Below are 17,406 nucleotides of genomic sequence, written 5' to 3' on the forward strand. Positions count from 1 at the left end.
ATTAACTACAAGAATGCACAGGCTATAATATACAATGTCATCACATGCCTAAACTGCAATCCTCTTCTCTGCCTCAGTATCTTATATCAAAACTATGGTTCTCTGGGTTTAAGTTTGAGAATATTTAATTAAAATTACCATTATACAGGTTATGTCCACAGTCCAGTAATTTATTTTAAATCTGAGTAATTTCAAATTCCACAAACAAAACTGAAGAACAGCAAGATTTTGTTTGAATTCTCTCTTCTGTACACTCAGTGATCTAAAACACCACAATATCCAACATACACAAACCTCAGGGAAGGGTTAGTAAATACACACAGATTGGAATCATGGTGCTCTTTGCTTCTGAATGGAATGATCCCACAGAAAAAGCACAGGATACAGCACAACATAAGGGCACCTGTTACACATGAAGTGAGCAAAACACACTAGCAATTTCTCTATGCGTAAAGGGGAAACCTGCATAGGTTAGAGGACCTTTTATGCTCATTTGGAAAATCAGGCAAGTTGTTGGTATGCATTTTTCAAATACTTTGGAGAGCAATGCAATCCAATGTAGGAGATACTGATTAGTGTTGTCTTCGTTGGCATTGACAGTCTTCTGTGGTCACAATACCAATATTTTCGCTTTAGCTTTTTTTGAATAAAAGAGACTTAAATGCATTTAGACAATACATATTGTAAGCTGTTTACATACACTAAATTTAAGAGCTTCAATATTAGAGTTTCTTTTTATCTTTAACACTACAGAGTGCAAATCAGGTTCTTCACAACAGATTGAATATTAAGCAGCTCTTCAAAGAATGAGGGGGAAAGACAAAAGCCCAAGTGAATACAAACACTGAAACTATTCCCCTTTGAAAATAAATTCTAAGATGATGTGGAATGTGAAATAAGGTTTTAACATAGGTGATCCAAGTTTATAATCAGAAACAAAAAGTAGTCCTTCATGAAATAAAGGTTACAAGAACGTTGCCTTTTTTTTTCCCGTTATAAACTGAGAAGCGGGTAGAGATGGTGTTTCAGTACGAAAATAGGCGACTACAGGATCAGCTTTCCATCTTACATGCTGTACCCAAAGCCAGGCTGTGGCTGCCCATAGGGTGGTGCAGTATAACCATAACCAAAAGGTGCTTGGGGAGGCACCGTAACACTGGGTCCTGCTGTCAGCATTAACTGAGGCTGACCTAAAGGAGGGGAAGAAAGGGGGGAGGGGGAGCAGGGAGAAAAATTGTTAGTACTGTAAGACAACAAAAACAAACAGTGAACCCTAATGCATTTTAAGACATTCAAGTATACACTGGTTGTTGGTTGTTGTGTGCTGCTGAGTTGGTTTGTACATGCTGCGACCCTGTATAGGGTTTCCGAGGCTGTCAGTCTTTACAAGAGCAGAAAGCCTCATCGTTCTCCCGTGGAACAGCTGGTAGTTTCAAACTATTTACCTTGAGGTTAGCAGCCCAACTCACAACCACTGTGCTGACATTCTTTTGTGAAGTTATGCAGCTGTTGACTACAGATAGAAAACCCAGGACAAATGACCTCATGCTCTTGTGGATGATCCTCAAAGTCATCTTTGTTGTTGTGCTGTTGTCAGGTGCCATAGAGTCAGCTCCAACAAACAGTGATCCTATGCACAACAGAACACAATACTGCCTGGTCTGAACCATCCTCGTGATTGGTATATTTGAGAGCCCATTGTTGCAATCACCGTCAATCCATCTCAGTGGGATTATTCCCGTTTTTCACGGAGCCTTCACTTTACCAAGCATGATGTCCGTTGCAAGGACTGGTCAGCTTACAACATGTCCAAAATATGAAAGACGAAGTCTCACCACCCTCACTTCTAAGAAGCACTTGTGTTGGACTTCTTTTAAGATTTATTTATTCTTCTAGCAGTCCATGGTAGTTTGCACATTCTTCTCCAATACCATGATTCAAATACATCTAGTTCATCTCCCATCTTCCTTATTCTTATTCATTGTCCAACTTTCACATACTTATGAGGAGACTGAAAACATCAAGGGATAGAGTCAGGCACACTTTCGTCCTCAAAGTGACATCTACCTTTACTCTTGAACACCTTAAGGGGAGATCTTTTGCAGATTTTCTCAATGAAACACATGATTTGATTTCTTGACTGCTGCCTTCCTTAAAGTGGTGATTGTGGACCCAAGTAAAATGAAATCCTTCACAACTTCAATTTGTTTTCTCCATTTTTCATGATGTTGTTTACTGGTTCAGTTGTAAGGATTTTTGTTTTTGAGTTATAACTATAGACAAGCCATACTGAAGACTGTATTCTTTGATGTTCTTCAGTTTGTGCTTCAGGTCCTTCACTTTCATCAAGCAAGGTTGTTGTGGCATCCACATAGCACAGGTTGTTAATGAGCTTTTCTCCAATCCTGATGTCACATTCTTAATAGAATCCAAATTTTTGGATTATTTGCTCAGGATACAAATTGAGTAAGTATGGAAAAAGGATACAACTTTGATGCACACCTTTCCTGATTTCAATCCATTCAATATCCCCTTGTTTTGTTTTTGAATGACTGCCTCTTAGTCTATGTACAGTTTCTGCATGAGCACAATGAGCTGTTCTGGAATTGCCATTCTTTGCAATGTTAACCATAATTTGTTATGATGCACATACTCGAAAGCCTTTGCATAGTCAGTAAAGCACAAGCAAACATCTTTCTGGTATCCATCTGATGTAAAAAATGATACCACTCATTCCATGTCTTCTGGATCCGATCTGAATTGCTGGCGGTGGGCGCCAAGTCAATGTACGGCTGCAACCGTTTAAAAAAATTACCTTCAATAAAAATTTATTTGCATGTGATAATGATATTTTTGAATAATTTTCACATTCTGAAGGGTAATCGTTATTTGGAATGGCACAAATCTGAATCTCTTCCAGTCAGTTTGCCAGGTAGCCGTCTTCCAAATTTCTTGACATTGACTAGTGAGTTCTTCCTGTGCTGTATTATCAGTTTCTTGAAACCTTTCAACTGGTATGCCATCAATTCCTTAAGCCTTGTTTTGTTTGTTTTTTGCCAATACCTTCAGTGTTGCTTAGACTTCTTCCTTCAATACCATTGGTTCTTAAACTTTCTGAAACGGTTGAGTGACGACCAATCATTTTTGGTACACAGTGATTGTGTATTCCTTTCATCTTTTGATCCTTCCTACGCTGTTCTGTATTTTGCCCTTAAAATAATTTCTTTAATACTGAAGATCGAGGCTTAACTTTTTTCTTCAGTTCTTTCATCTTGAGAAATGCTAAGTTTGTTCTCTACCCTTTTGGTTTTCTAACTCTAGGTTTTTGCACATTTCTGTCTTCTTGCGCTATCATTTGAAATTTTCTGTTCAGCTCCTTTACTTCTTCATTTTTTCCATTCACTTAGGTATTCTAAGCTGTCTTAGAATTCTTTTTGGAAATTAGCAGTATAGAAACTCACCTCTAACCTTCACATTTACATGTGTCCTGAAATTATAAAACACATATTTAACTGCCTACAAGTGTCCATTTAAACACTCTGAAGGCAAACTAAACTAAGAAGAAGAAGCCACCCAAAATATCGCACCCACTGTTTTGGTTCCCATGTTTCTTATCTCAAATACGGGTTCCAAGTCACCAACACAGAAACGTCTTCAAACATCTTGCTCCCATCTCTAAGGAGCCACTCTAAGTTTATCTTCCAACTTTTGTCAAAAAATGTTTTATTGTATAAAGGACATAAATATGTGTGTATTACCATAACCATGCCATAAATACATATATATTATCTTTTCCTTTACTTTAGCAAGTTTAGGTATAATCACATCCTTTTGATGCCCCGTTCCTAAAAACAACTGGTTATTATGTTTTGAGTTATACCCTGAAAATTCCTGTTCAAGTTGAGTTTGTTCACCAGGTATGAATTGAAGTTTATTCAGGCATTCAGGTATAAGAAAAAATTAAATTGCTTTAAAAATTCACTTGATATCTTGAAGATCCTATCTCTCTGGAATGTTCTCAAAGGGAAACTTTATCCAGATCTCTGTCCCAGATAGTCTGTAAGATGAGGATGTGTGTTTTATATAAAGCATAAAGATAGCAGTGGTATTTCCTCTCACCTTTCATTCTTATGAAAATTGAATTAATCAATGCTTCATTCTCAATAATTATGGTCAATCAGAAACTGGAGTTTTAGGATATACACACTTAATGCTTTTTGTGATTTTCCAAGTATTTAAGAATGTCTGAGTAAATAATGTTAATGCCTGTTAAAGACGTTTTCAGACAAGAATGATGGTGGGTACACTCATTCCTTAACTTTTATACTTTATTTGAAATGTGTTAACTTTCTAAAGTTCCCGAGGAATTAGAATTATGTATTACATTTCTTTCAGGTTAAAAAAGCAGCATTACCATAAACAATAGGTTGTGTCTCTGTAGCTTGTTCCTCTTCTTTTCTCAATGATTCTGAAGCATCTAATTTATCCACCTGGAGAAAAAGAGGTAATGTTAATTAACACCCCAAAATGATTATAAACCTAGGTTTATGGCAGAAAGTGGAAAAGCCTTAGTTTGTTAAATTCTGTCAAAATAAAATAGACTACAAAGAACATTCTCAGGCCCCCTCAAATTCAATGGCAATGGTCATAATTCAGTCAAGGTGGTTTTCAGCACTGTCATTATAAACCCTCAAGAAGGAGGGATTTATAAATGCCATAAAAGCTCACGCCAGGCTAAAACTGGGCATGCTAGGATGCAGCCTGAAGGAAGGAGAAAACGAGAAGGACTCACTATCAATTAAAGTTTAAACCCTACCAAAGAGAATAATGAACTCGTGAAGAGGCAAGACTTCCCTCCCCAAAAGAAATGGCATTCAAAAATGCGAAATAGGATCAATGACTGAACAAGTACTTTTGCAGAATAAGCTTTATTTTGCCAATTATACCAAGTTTCTGCTCATATATTGGCCTGGTTTGAAATGCAAGGCTCAACAGTGGCTCCATATTCAATCTTTTTTATATATAAAGCAGGATGTACATTTCAACGCTACATAGTTCTACTTTCCAAGTAGCAACTCTTTACTCGAAATTCTTTGAGCAAGAAAAATTTTGCTTTTAATTAAGCCATAAGAGTAAATGGCTATAATGTGCTTGCTACTGTAAATCAAAGCAGGTAATATAAACAGAAACAACACGGCAAAGAAGTCCAGATGTACTGGTGAAATAATCTGGAATATGTAAACCCTTCCTCTGATTGTGTGACCTTGCACAGACCACTGCAATGGCCCTCAAAGTTTCTTCCTCTGTGTAACGAGAAAGAAATCCTATACGGGGTCGCTATGAGTCGAAACCAAAATTCCTTCTGGGCTAATGTTTTTCTCAAAAACCTTAATTCTACAAAGAATTTAAACTTAAGTGACATTAGAATCCTGGGATCAGGGACTGTGTCTTTACCCTACACTTCCACTTGTATTTTAAACAATACTTAAAAAGTTGAAACCTCAAGTGAGGCTTCATACTTCGTCTATCATTACAAGTATATTCTAAGTAACACTAAATTTCAAATTTCATTGCTATTTACACTCAGTGGTTTTCAAAGTCACAGCGTGATGGGTGAGGCAGGCTGAGTGAGGTGGGGAGCACTCTGTGTTCACTGTATGTAGCGAACTCACAAAAACAGATATGTACATGTCAATAAGAGATCTATAAAAATTGAGTCATAAAAAAGGTGAAAGCAGTACTTTGTTTCTATTTGCAATTATTTAAAATAGTGTTTCTACATCTCTACATAGGCCATTCAAGTTAGGACAAACAGTATTTATACATATTTTAATTGTTTCATGTTAACACTAAAAGTATGCATCTTTAATACATACTAATTTGTAAAGGAACTGAACGTTTGAGAAAAGAAAGCCTGAACTCTAGATACCTTCAGATAAAATTTGTTGTTTTTTTTTTACCCTAGGAAGATGGGTTTGCTTCTGCATAATATTTAGCCTAAATGTCCATGCATCCCAAATTATACTGCAAAACTACTGTGGAGTATAAGTTTCATGATATTCACTCACTTTTGGCATCCAAACTTAAAACCAAAATGATCACATAATATAACGTTTAAAGCACAACTCTGTGCTTTCAGGCTATCAGGGTTCACTGAGATTTTACTACCCTAACCAGTATCCAAAAATTAGCTGAAAAGGTTATCAGGAAAACACTTGGATGCCTGTTATTAATAATTTCTTAAAAAGACATAAAGAACAAAACAAAAATAACCTCACTACTGCATAATACACTTGGAGACTTTGAAGTGAAAAAATCTAAAGTGAACACATGTTTAAATGTTAATGTCTGAGTCGGTTGTTGAACACAAGTCCTGTTACAGAAGTACATGGAAGAGTTAGAAGAGCAGTATCAGAATGCCCAAGCATAGACAGGCAAATTGGGCCTAGGAGAGGAAAACAAACAAAACACCCTGAAGGAGTAGCATTCAAGCTAAGCAAAAAATTTTAAATTTTCATATGTAATGGGACAGCCTCTGGCACAGCAACATCCATTTTTGTTTACATTGACCCAAATCAGAATTGCTCCCAAAAGAGAAGCAGTAAAGGCTGTTATGAACACAAGCTTTTGTTAAGAGCTGTAACAAAAGTTTCTGATCCTTGGATTAAGAGAGAAATAAACAAAAAGAGAGGTAGGCATGTCACTGAGTTCAGCTGCATCTGTACAATTTGGGAATTCATTAAAATTTAAAAGGCTTTTCCACAAAGACTGCAATATGCTGCAGAGGAAAAGTTAACATGCAGTCAAATATTTTGGTGTATGTGTGCATGAAAAAAAGGCAAAAGTACTGAAGCAAGAAGTGAGATTTGAAGATGATTGTTGCTATACAGGCTCTCAAGAAACACACACAGCCCACAGCAATGCTTTAAGAGTTTCAAAAGTAATATGATGTAATTGCAATGACTGTTGTACATGCTTTATTTAAAACAATGCATAACACTGCAGTTCAATTACCTGTTTTTCACACACACGCTTTCTAACTGCCTTGCTTACTAGCTGCTGAAGGGCCTCACACACAATGCATTTTTACTCAGGTTTGCCCTAAGTTCCAGTGGTGATTCCAATTTGGTTCAATATAATCCCAAGATATTGCCCTCCCCAGACTCACTAATTCTTTCAAATTTATTTCAACTCTCCTTTACTTTTTCCACCCCCTCCCTAACCACAATTTGATCCCAGACATTAGTCTGTAATATTCTTTCATTTATACTGAGATGGAGACAAGCCAATGAAAAACGCAGCAACCAAAATGTGCCTAAATTTGATCGATACGAAAGCAAATTTTAGATAGCTTCAGAAATGTGCCTTCATTACAGAAAACAGAAGTTAAAATTGCTTCACCCTATACAGAAACAGCCCATGTTGCTTAGCAACATGACATAGTAATAGCAAGTTGGGCTCTCATAATAAAAAGGTCTGATTCCGCTTGAAAATGGACTAGCACCATAAGAACTGGACACCTGGAGAAACATGAGGAAAGTCTCTTCGGAAGCAGCTAGTATCTCTTGTATCTACTTTCAGCAAAAAAAATTAGTAAGAATCAAGAGATCAGAAACTGGATCACAGTCCTTCAATACCCAAAAAAAAAAAAAAAAAAAAAAAAAAGAGGAGGGGGGAAAAACGACCAAAAAGCCTTTTAGGGCATGTATTATGTATGTATATTCTTATATAAATTCAACAACTGTCAGGCAAGCTCACAAAATAAAACCAGAGGCTGCTTTAATTTATTTCAAATATCAAGAAAATCCTAATATGGTCCAGATACCCTGACAGGGATAATTCCTAAAACTTTGGAATCAATATCAAAACTCACCACACTTAGATTTTAACGATATATTTAAGAGAGACTGTGAACCAACTACTGATTAGCCTCCTGCCCTTCCTAAAGCCTATTAGCTGATTAGTAGCAAACATCTACTAATGGCCTACAGCTCTATTATAGTTATGTTTCAAGGGACTTGCAGAGGCTTTAGTGACATTTTATTGGGGGGGAAAAAAGCAGCAGCAGCAGTGTAGAAAAGGAAGGGGGAAAAATCATGCAAATTCCTTAGACTTAGTCCTCCAGACTTAAAGATGGAAAAGAATCAACTTTCACCTTTTCCTTTATTGCATCAACCTGCAAAGGAATTCAGAAGGTGCAGCTTAGAAAAAAATCAAATTCCATATTGAGCATAAAAAGGTAGAATGAGCGACAAAGCTTTAGGGTAGAAACATCTAACCACTAAAAAAGGTATGAGAGAAGTGAAAATAAAGGGCATTCTGGAAGCAAAATTTAAACTTCAGAGCTTACTGCAGAAGAATTTATGCTATAGTCAGTGTGAAAGTAAGCAGCTTAAAATCTATGAAAATACACAGCACTTTGGTTAACAGCAGCTTACAGCCAGGTTTCACAAGTTGGCACTATGTATAAGAAATGAAGTTATTTTCATCAATGGCTAAAGTAAGGTGACTTTATTTTCTTTCTTATTCTGAACTTTAAGCAGTTTATACATAGAAAATGTTAATTTTTTTAAAGTGTAGCCAAGTATTACAGTAAATAATTAATTTGCACTTTAAAGAGAAATACCATATATTGGGGGTTGTTAGCAGTGCTTTTACACTCCTTTATTCAGGCACGCTGAAGAGATCAGGTGCCAGACTTAAATTCTAAGCACATTTATTTTGCTTTGATGAAGTGGCTCCTTTAGGACCATTTTTAATGGCTTTACAGCAAAAAAGGTAGTAACTGTAAAGAGGTGAAATGAATGAAAAATACTCTACCATAAAAAAACATATAGTTATATGGATGCTACAAGAAATAGTGCATTTCACAAGGTGATTATACCACCAGTATGTTTAGTATGGAGTCCTGGTGTGGCTAGCACTGCAGGACCACAAGGTCAGTTTGAATTACAAGGTTGGTGGTTCAAACCCACCAGCCATTCCTTGGAGACCCTATATAGATAGGGTTGCTATGAGTCAGAATTGACACTTAACAACATGTTTGATAGACTTTAGGAAACATGTGGCTGTCAAACTCATACAGTATTTTTTAAATTAGGAATTAAACTATCAAAAACCTGTTAAGATTAACAGACTAATAAAAATATATATTCATCTTCCCAAAGGAAATAAGCATAAATATTAAAAGTCAAAAGCCAACTAAATAAAGGGGATCTACATGGTGTGGCACTCAAGATAATGCGCTGGACTGCAAGGACAGTTTGAAGCACAGGTTAGCGGTTCAAACCCACCAGCTGTTCCTCAGAAACCCTACAGAGGGTCAGAAACGATATGTTGGCACTTAACAACAACATGGTACTTGTTAAGTCCATCTAAATTGTAAGATTTGATTTAGACATCTAAATTGTAAGAATTTAGACATCTACAATTTTAAGAATTGATTTAGGGGAAGATTTTAGTTCGAAATGTATCTTCTCAAAGTAAAAAAAAATCAAAACAACCAAACATACAATATAGAAGTAATAGTGTTAACTCACATACGTTGAGGGTAAAAAGCCTAAGAAATTACATTAGTGTTCCCTTTCTAATCAGTGGCATGTGTCAAGTATTTAATAAACAAAAGACATATAATAATCAACTAAATGACTTATTTCTACTAGAAAAAAAATTTTTTTGAAAAAGTAAGACTGCACATGAAAATTTACATAGTTACTCCTAAGTATACTTAGAGGAGTCATTACCTTCGTCAAGTATTCCTTCATGACCTGGATGAAATAGGGCATGGCAAAATCCATGATATTGTGCCTCCATGCAGTTTCCAGGACAACATCTGGCCTTAAAAGATCGTAGCAAGTAAAGAGACATGCTCCAAAGCACTCTCTTTTTTCTTCCTGCAAAAACCACTGTAGGAGTTCCTCAGCCAACTCAGTATCTTTAGACTCAGAGGCATACTGCATTGCATCCTATTTAAAGAAAACAATGAAAGCCAAACATTACACTTACAATACTATGAATACTAAACCAAATAAAAGACATCTCCCAGTTACATACAGCACGTACAAGTTTAAAAAGAACAGACATACTAAAAATATTCTTTTAAAATGAAAGAGATTTGACTTAAATGTAAGATACCCAAGCCTAGATTCACTGACTTAATCACCATATAATCAATTCTCATATCCTTAAAACAAATAATTTTATAGCATATAATCACTTATAGTATACCATTGACACAGACCTTATTTTACCACTGATTACCCAACTCCCCACCCCCCAGGTTTATCCACCTTGTAAAGGCTGTCTTTCTTGCACAACTCTACGCTTTGTTTCCAGCGATTGTTGCCTTTAAAGAGATAAGCAGCAATTCTTCTGAACTCAATGAGTTCATGTTTTTCCAAACGCTGAGCAAGTGAAATATTGTCAAAGTTGTCATACGCATCTATTGATGTTCGCAGAGCCTTAAAGAAATAAAACAAAGCTAAAGTGTCAAATCAAATTTTCGTTTTAGTCTAAGGTTAATGTTTCTTCTTTCTAGTAACAGAACCCAGCAAAAGGTAGTATGTAATGTGAGGGGGCTTCAAAAAGTTTGTAGAAAAATTCCGTTATTGATTGATTCTATTTTTCTACAAACTTTAAGTGTCCTCAAATAACAGCCTAGACTTAAGACTCAAACTACAAAGCTGTCATCTGTGAACAAGTATCAAGGTTCTTTGATGTAATCTTAGAACAGTAACATCCTCAAAGGTCCTGCAAGCTTTTCAAAAGGCATAATATTCGCCAAGGTTTTCAGTTCTCAAGGACCAACTTTAATTGTTATGAAACTGGTAGAAATTTGTCATTTGAAGACTAAGTTTATGCTCTATAGTAACTCTTGGTATTACTAAAGATGACAGTCATATAGACCAGCAGGTGGTTGAGAGTTAGCATCATGCTAACTACAAGAGAAAGCAAAAAGGGAACTAACTTTAACTTTTGTTTTCATAAAATCTATCTCAAGGGAAAAGTTTCTTGAATTACATATAACAAAATACTAGGGAAAGAATAATTAGTATGTTTAAAAATAAGCAAGTTTTATGGACTATTTAATATCTGAAAGACTTTTTAAACCCTACCTGTAAGTTTAGGAATGAAATAACTATATTAATTAAAAAAAAAAAAAAACCCTTAGGCAACATCTAAACAAATTCGGTATACTTGACATTTAACTCTTTTTAAAAAGTGATCAAATCTGGAAATATCACTATGTTAGAATCCTAGAAATACTTATGATCTACTGTTTACAAACTTAAAAAGAATGACAGATTTCTTTTACTGTAAAGTGTAACAATTTTATGAGCCACTCCAAGTTTACAATCCAAGTTTTGGGAATACATGGAAAAAACCAAAAGGTTTTACCTGGTAATCTTCTTCTGTAATGAAGAGGTTGTTCAGGGATTCATTCACAGATTTGTTGTTGTGGTTCTGAACTGAACGCAGATACGGTTTCACCAGTGGTAGCTGTTTCACCTTTAAAATAAACATCTTGTTACAACAAATGTGGCGTATTGCTGATGTTACATGGATAAAAGTTACCTAGCTTTGGTTTACAATCATTGTTGTGATCATTGGCTGACCAAAAGTCGGCCCCTGACAACATACACTGCCTGGTCCTATGCCATTTCTCTGTTGTTTTTAGATCCCAGTTGTGATCTGTACGGTTTCCATTGGCTGAGTTTTGGAATGCATTTTCTATCTATTCCATTAGTCTAGAACTCTGTTGACACCTCTACAGCATCATGGCCACAAGCTATCCTCTACTGATGTGCGTGAGATGAATTAGGAGGAACTGTACATGGGTCTCCTGCATAGCACCTGAGAATTCTACCATGAAATCACTACTACTGCCCCCTTACCATGATTACCTTGCTAAAATAATTGACTGCACGAGTATGATCCAGTCGTGGAGACAGCACCATCAGCAAATCATTTAACAACAGAGGCTTGAACTCTAAGTAGAACTGTATTGCCCTATAGTACAGTTCCACATTGGCAACCTGAAACAGAAAACATTAAGTCAGTGTTATTTCCTCATGAGCTTTCTCCTAAAGCTTTTACCTTCAGAACAAGGTACACACCTTGGTAATGATATCTTTGAACTGTCCTTCTTTCCATGCATCAGTTGGATGATTCATCATGGTAATTATGGCATTATCATATTCTTCATATTTGTCATACAAAAACACCAGTTCTGCCCAAAGATGAGCTTGTTCTGCAGCTCTTAGCACCTGCAAAATAAAGAATTAATTGCTTTATAATGAGTCTCTAAAAAAAGACCATTTTAGCTACTGAGTTGCCTTCTCAGTTATTAAAGGTTGGTTACCTTAGGTATATTCACTCTGGACCAGAACAGCTCCAGATGCTCCCTCATTTTCTGTGGCTTAAATTTTGAATATAGAATAGCTAATTCTGTAAACATCCCCATGTGAGCTCGCTCAAGTCCCAAAGCTGCTTCCAACATAGTTATCAGTTCTTCAAAATATCCACGATCCTAAATAAGAGCAAAGTGCAATTAAAGATAAGAATACTGTTGCAAAGGGTCTAAATCCACCGAAAAGATTCTTGTTTATTACCTGATAATAATTGATAAGTTCCTCTAATTCATCTGCATGTACTACAATATGAAGTCCACACATCTGAGCCAGTCGGAACTCTTTTCCATCCACACAGGCAAAGCAGACCTAGAATAAACATTTCCATATGCAAATTAAACTAAATTTACATTTATTTAATGAAGTCATTTGAAGAGTATTTCCAAAAGGATGTTAAATCATTCAAAACTGTGTTTAAATTACCTCTTTCCATGTTCGAGTACTGTTAGCTTTCCTAGCACCATCAACAGCTGCCTGATATTCACCCAGGTGGACCAAGGTAGATGCCAGGCGTCCAAAATTAGAAACATTATTGTACAGCAACTTAGCGGCATCGTACATTTTTTCATCATAACAGCGGTCACCAACCTGAAAAAGATACAGCTCATTTTCAGTAAGATACCAGTATCAGCTCAGCTCTCTTTGTAACTCAACTTAATACTAGAAAACTTGATTTTTTCTGTAAAATTTTCCTTGGCAATCTTTAATTATTTTTGATTCTACAAAGTTAGTAGTTACTCAACTATTGATTTAAAAAAAAAAAAAAGTCTGCACAGGAAACTCACTTGTTGGATATGAGCATTGTTTGGTCCATTGATAAACTCTTCTAACTCTGCAAGGCGGTTTGTTTTAGCCAGGGCAAATATCAGTTCTGTTTCCACGTAGGACTCCCGAGCCTTCTTACGGGCCATCTGCAAATACTTCACAAGTTCTTCCCAATTTCCTAGGTATAGAAAAGGAAAAATAAGTTTAAACACTAACACCTAAGTAAACAAAACTTGCTCCCAACTTCCTTTTCAAGGAAATATGGAGTATGACAAATTTATAGTAAAATGAATATAAAATTGCAAAAACTCTATGACAATTCTGGACTAAGACAGACAGGGCTAAAAATGCAACAGCTAGCTTACTGCTTAGTTTAATCATAACTTAGGTACATTTTGAGTTCTCAAGCACATAAAAATAAGTCATACCACTAGTGTTGGCAGCCTGAACAACCTCCATGTAGGATGAAGGATCATCTGCTTTTATATAAGAATCAATGGCTTCTTTCACCATTCCTTTCTGCAACTGGGCTTTTGCAAGCTGACTCCAGACAGCTGGTTCATTGCAGCGTTCAGCAAACTCATATGCTCGATCCAAGTTTCCAATATGTTCAATCAAGACCTAGGCAGCCAAATTTTAAAATTAGGATTTTAGTATACTAAATCTTTTCACATTATGCAATGACAAATAATATTTCAGCACTCTTCTATTGCCATAATAATAGGACCTTAACAGGTCCATGCAAATATTTAATCAGAAGATAGTGTTCTAATCTGAAATTTTACCTGCACTGCTGAAGTATTGACATCAAACTTTCGGAAAATGGCAAATGCTTCTTCAAACAGCTCATTGCTAATGGCAATATTGGCAATATCTGGAGCATCATAATTATCCAGGCGGTTAATATATTCCATAACACGTGTACGGTCAGCCTTGATGGCAGTGAGGATGAGCAGGTTTTGCAAATTCCTTCAAGAAAACAAATTTGAATGCATTATAAAAACTAAAACTTATCAGTCACAAAGGAAAAAAAAAACATGGGTTTAAAGACAGTTGTTTGGGGTTTTTTTTTTTGGCTTAGGAGATAGGGTGAGAAGGGAAAGGAACTTTTCTAAAATTTCTCTTTGCTCTTTTAAATACTGATAGGCCATAATAAAGACTGAGTCAACAGACCCTTGACAGCATACCTGTGTTCACTGAATACAGAGTTATCAAGGACAATTTTTTCCAGCAGTTCAATGAGTTCATTGGGAAGGTCTGCAGTCATAAAAGCCTTGACAGTTACTGACACTTCTTCAGGATCCTGAGTCTCAGACAAGGCTGTCTGCACAACCTAGAGAGGATATACAGGAAACAAGTAACTAAGATTCAAGGTAGGTTAGATAGTATCTAGTAAGTTGGGCTCTTAATATAAAAGTTGAAGTAGGCAGAAAAGAATTTTAAAAGGGGTGGTATCTTTAAATTTACTACCCAAAGTCTTTCTAGACACATCTCCACACCCTGTATACTTCTGATTTTGTTGAAAATCACTTGAATATTTAATTTCTATCTCCTCCTTGCTTATTAAAACACTACTCATACCAATCACACCTCATTATTACTTTAATGGCTTTATATAACTAAACTATATAGATGGGGCATGTACTCAGCAGTTTCTTTATTTTTAGCTATTTACATGGCTCCTAGGTGCTGCAATCTATCTACTTGGGAATTTCCCTTAGAAATGCTTCCTAGGAGATAATGAAAACATTATAAAGTTCAATCTATTCTGTAACAAAATTTTTAAAAAAAACATTTCTCCCCAAGGGAATTTAAGAACCATTTTAACAAACCTAAGTTTTATTAGTTTTTAAAATCTTTTCAATTTTATATAGGTACAGAAACCACATTTCATTGCACTTATATGTGCTTACTATTGAGATTTAACACACTTAATCTGAATTTTCTGTAATGAGTTTTAATCCTTGATTGCCACTATGGTGAATTCCAATCAATTTTGTCACTTCTCAGATACTAATAACAGAGATTCTTTTTCACCTTAATTTGACATTTTCTTTTGAAATACAATGAATTGAGTATTTTATAAAATTAAACCATGTATTTTGATATATATTTTATTCTTCTTAATATTTGTAATAGGAACACAGTGATAATTTTTATTTTCTTCTATCTTCAATCAGTTCCACACCATTCATTTGAATATACTTACATATATGCTGAAAGATAATTTATTCATAAAACCCTTTAATGAGTTACAATGCTGTTGGTTAAATGCTGTCAACATGGACTCATAGGTTTCCAAGGAGTGGCTGGTGGGTTTGAATTGACAACTTTGCTGTTGGCAGACCAGTATTTATCCTACAGCGCCACAGCAAGACGTACAATAGATGAGTATTATACACATTCACCAATTTTACCTGGTCAATTAGGGGTCTCCTGTATGGATTGCTTTCTAGTAGCACGCTACCCCACAATTCTGGATCCTTTCGGCGTACCAGGTAGCGGGAGAGACTCTTGAAGAGGGAATTCTCATTGCAAACCTAAATGGAGATGTTACTGATTAATTTCAAGGTAAAGAATAAAGACTTTTAAAGATTCACTTTATATTAAAATGTTTATCACCTGGTTACTTAGGTCTAGTTTACTTTTTAATAGACTACTTTTACAAATAAATTACACCCAAATTTTTCCTATTAAAATTCAGCCAAGATACAAAACATAGTTATTAATTTCCAAAGGCTTGTAAAAAGTACCCTGATATTGGACCTATTTCTGAACTTTCAAATTTTACTCTATATTTGTCTATTCATGTACCAGTATTCTGTTTTAAGTACAGAGACTTTATCATATGCTTGCCTATCTAGGAGAGCCAGTTCCTTCATTCAGTGCTTTCTTGTTTCAGAGTTTTACTAGTAATTACTATGTGTTTAATTTTCTATGAATGTCGTGTGTGTGTGTATGTATATATATATATATATATATATATGGTGTGTGCATTTTTCATTTTTCACATGTCTTATTTTTTAGCTCTTAGAAGCAAATGCACTCAAGCCCAGTTTTGATTTCTAATACCATTCTCCATGAAATGGAACTTGGCTTCTTGGGGGAAATGGCTGGTTTCAGAGCTTCAAAAAAGGTATAAAAAGAGTATCTGAGTGCCAGAAAATAAGGAAGTGCTTTAAAAAAGAGAGAAAAAAAAACAAAGATGAGAATTTGTCACAAAAACATAGGAACCATATTGAAGGGATTCCCATTAGCCAAATCTGGAACAATCTGAATGTCAACAACAACAGCAGTAATGGATTATACCCACTGAATAAAACAGAAACCCATGAGTCCTGAGTGCTCTGAGTGCTGATAATTATGAAGCAAGTGTGGAGGTTGGAAATTTATTTTGTAAACAACACATTAAGAGCAGTTAAGCCAAGAAATCACTAGGATGCTAAATTGGGGGGTGGGATTAGGGTATGGTTGATTTTGATTAGCAACAGTATGTTTGGTTTGCATGATCGTAAGAGTCTCTGTACAAATTGTTTAACATCTGCAATAGCTAAAAACTGACATTACAAATGAGGGACAAATGGCTTAGTATAATCCATAAAAAAAATAAAACATCACTTTAGCAATATTCTAGGTGAAATGTACAAAATAATCTAACAGGAGAAACCACCAAAAAAACCAAAAGTGGAAAACATTCTCTTTGGGAGTGGGAGGAGGGAAGAGAGAGTTTCCTTCCATTCATATGAAATAGTCCAAATAGGCAAATGTGTAGAGGTAGATGCAGTTTGGTAGTCACCACAGGATGGGGGTAGCACGGGCAGCAGCTATTTAATAGTTATGGGCTTTTCTTTCAGGGTGACAAAAGTATTCAGGAACTAGACACATGTTGTAACAAACCAGATATTGTGACGGTCCTAATTATTACTGAATCATTAACTTTCAGACGGTTAATTTTAAGTTATGTGAATTTCACATCAAGAAAAAAAGTATACAGGTAAGACTTTTTCAAAACAAAATGTTACCGTCATTAAAGAAAGAAACTGTACAGATTAAAGGAAATGGAGAAAATTTAAATAAAATAGGTTTTCACAGTATTATATAACAATGTCAAACTGACCAATGTTGGCATCTATAATATGCTTATAAAAGAGGCTATCCAGATTTTAAGAACAAACATATTGACGGGGTAAAGGCCATGACATAGTCAATGTACTCATACATGACTAAATAG

General features: G+C 35.5%; 1 protein-coding gene across 1 annotated transcript in view; it reads right to left on the minus strand.

The window, feature by feature from the left end:
* Positions 1 to 17,406, minus strand: part of CLTC (clathrin, heavy chain (Hc)) — a 78,125-nt gene continuing 60,719 nt past the window's right edge. The window contains exons 18-32 of the mRNA XM_006832373.1: positions 15,593 to 15,715; positions 14,363 to 14,508; positions 13,961 to 14,144; positions 13,604 to 13,796; positions 13,196 to 13,353; positions 12,834 to 12,998; positions 12,612 to 12,719; positions 12,362 to 12,529; positions 12,117 to 12,266; positions 11,904 to 12,035; positions 11,398 to 11,508; positions 10,290 to 10,460; positions 9,744 to 9,965; positions 4,415 to 4,490; positions 1 to 1,190 (exon numbers count right to left, since the gene is read on the minus strand). Coding sequence (XP_006832436.1) covers positions 1,066 to 1,190; positions 4,415 to 4,490; positions 9,744 to 9,965; positions 10,290 to 10,460; positions 11,398 to 11,508; positions 11,904 to 12,035; positions 12,117 to 12,266; positions 12,362 to 12,529; positions 12,612 to 12,719; positions 12,834 to 12,998; positions 13,196 to 13,353; positions 13,604 to 13,796; positions 13,961 to 14,144; positions 14,363 to 14,508; positions 15,593 to 15,715 — 2,232 coding nt within the window. The 3' untranslated portion in view covers positions 1 to 1,065. The remainder of the gene's footprint in view (positions 1,191 to 4,414; positions 4,491 to 9,743; positions 9,966 to 10,289; positions 10,461 to 11,397; positions 11,509 to 11,903; positions 12,036 to 12,116; positions 12,267 to 12,361; positions 12,530 to 12,611; positions 12,720 to 12,833; positions 12,999 to 13,195; positions 13,354 to 13,603; positions 13,797 to 13,960; positions 14,145 to 14,362; positions 14,509 to 15,592; positions 15,716 to 17,406) is intronic.

This window comes from Chrysochloris asiatica, unplaced genomic scaffold (genome assembly GCF_000296735.1).
Source record: "Chrysochloris asiatica unplaced genomic scaffold, ChrAsi1.0 scaffold00007, whole genome shotgun sequence".
Classification (NCBI taxonomy): Eukaryota; Metazoa; Chordata; class Mammalia; order Afrosoricida; family Chrysochloridae; genus Chrysochloris; species Chrysochloris asiatica.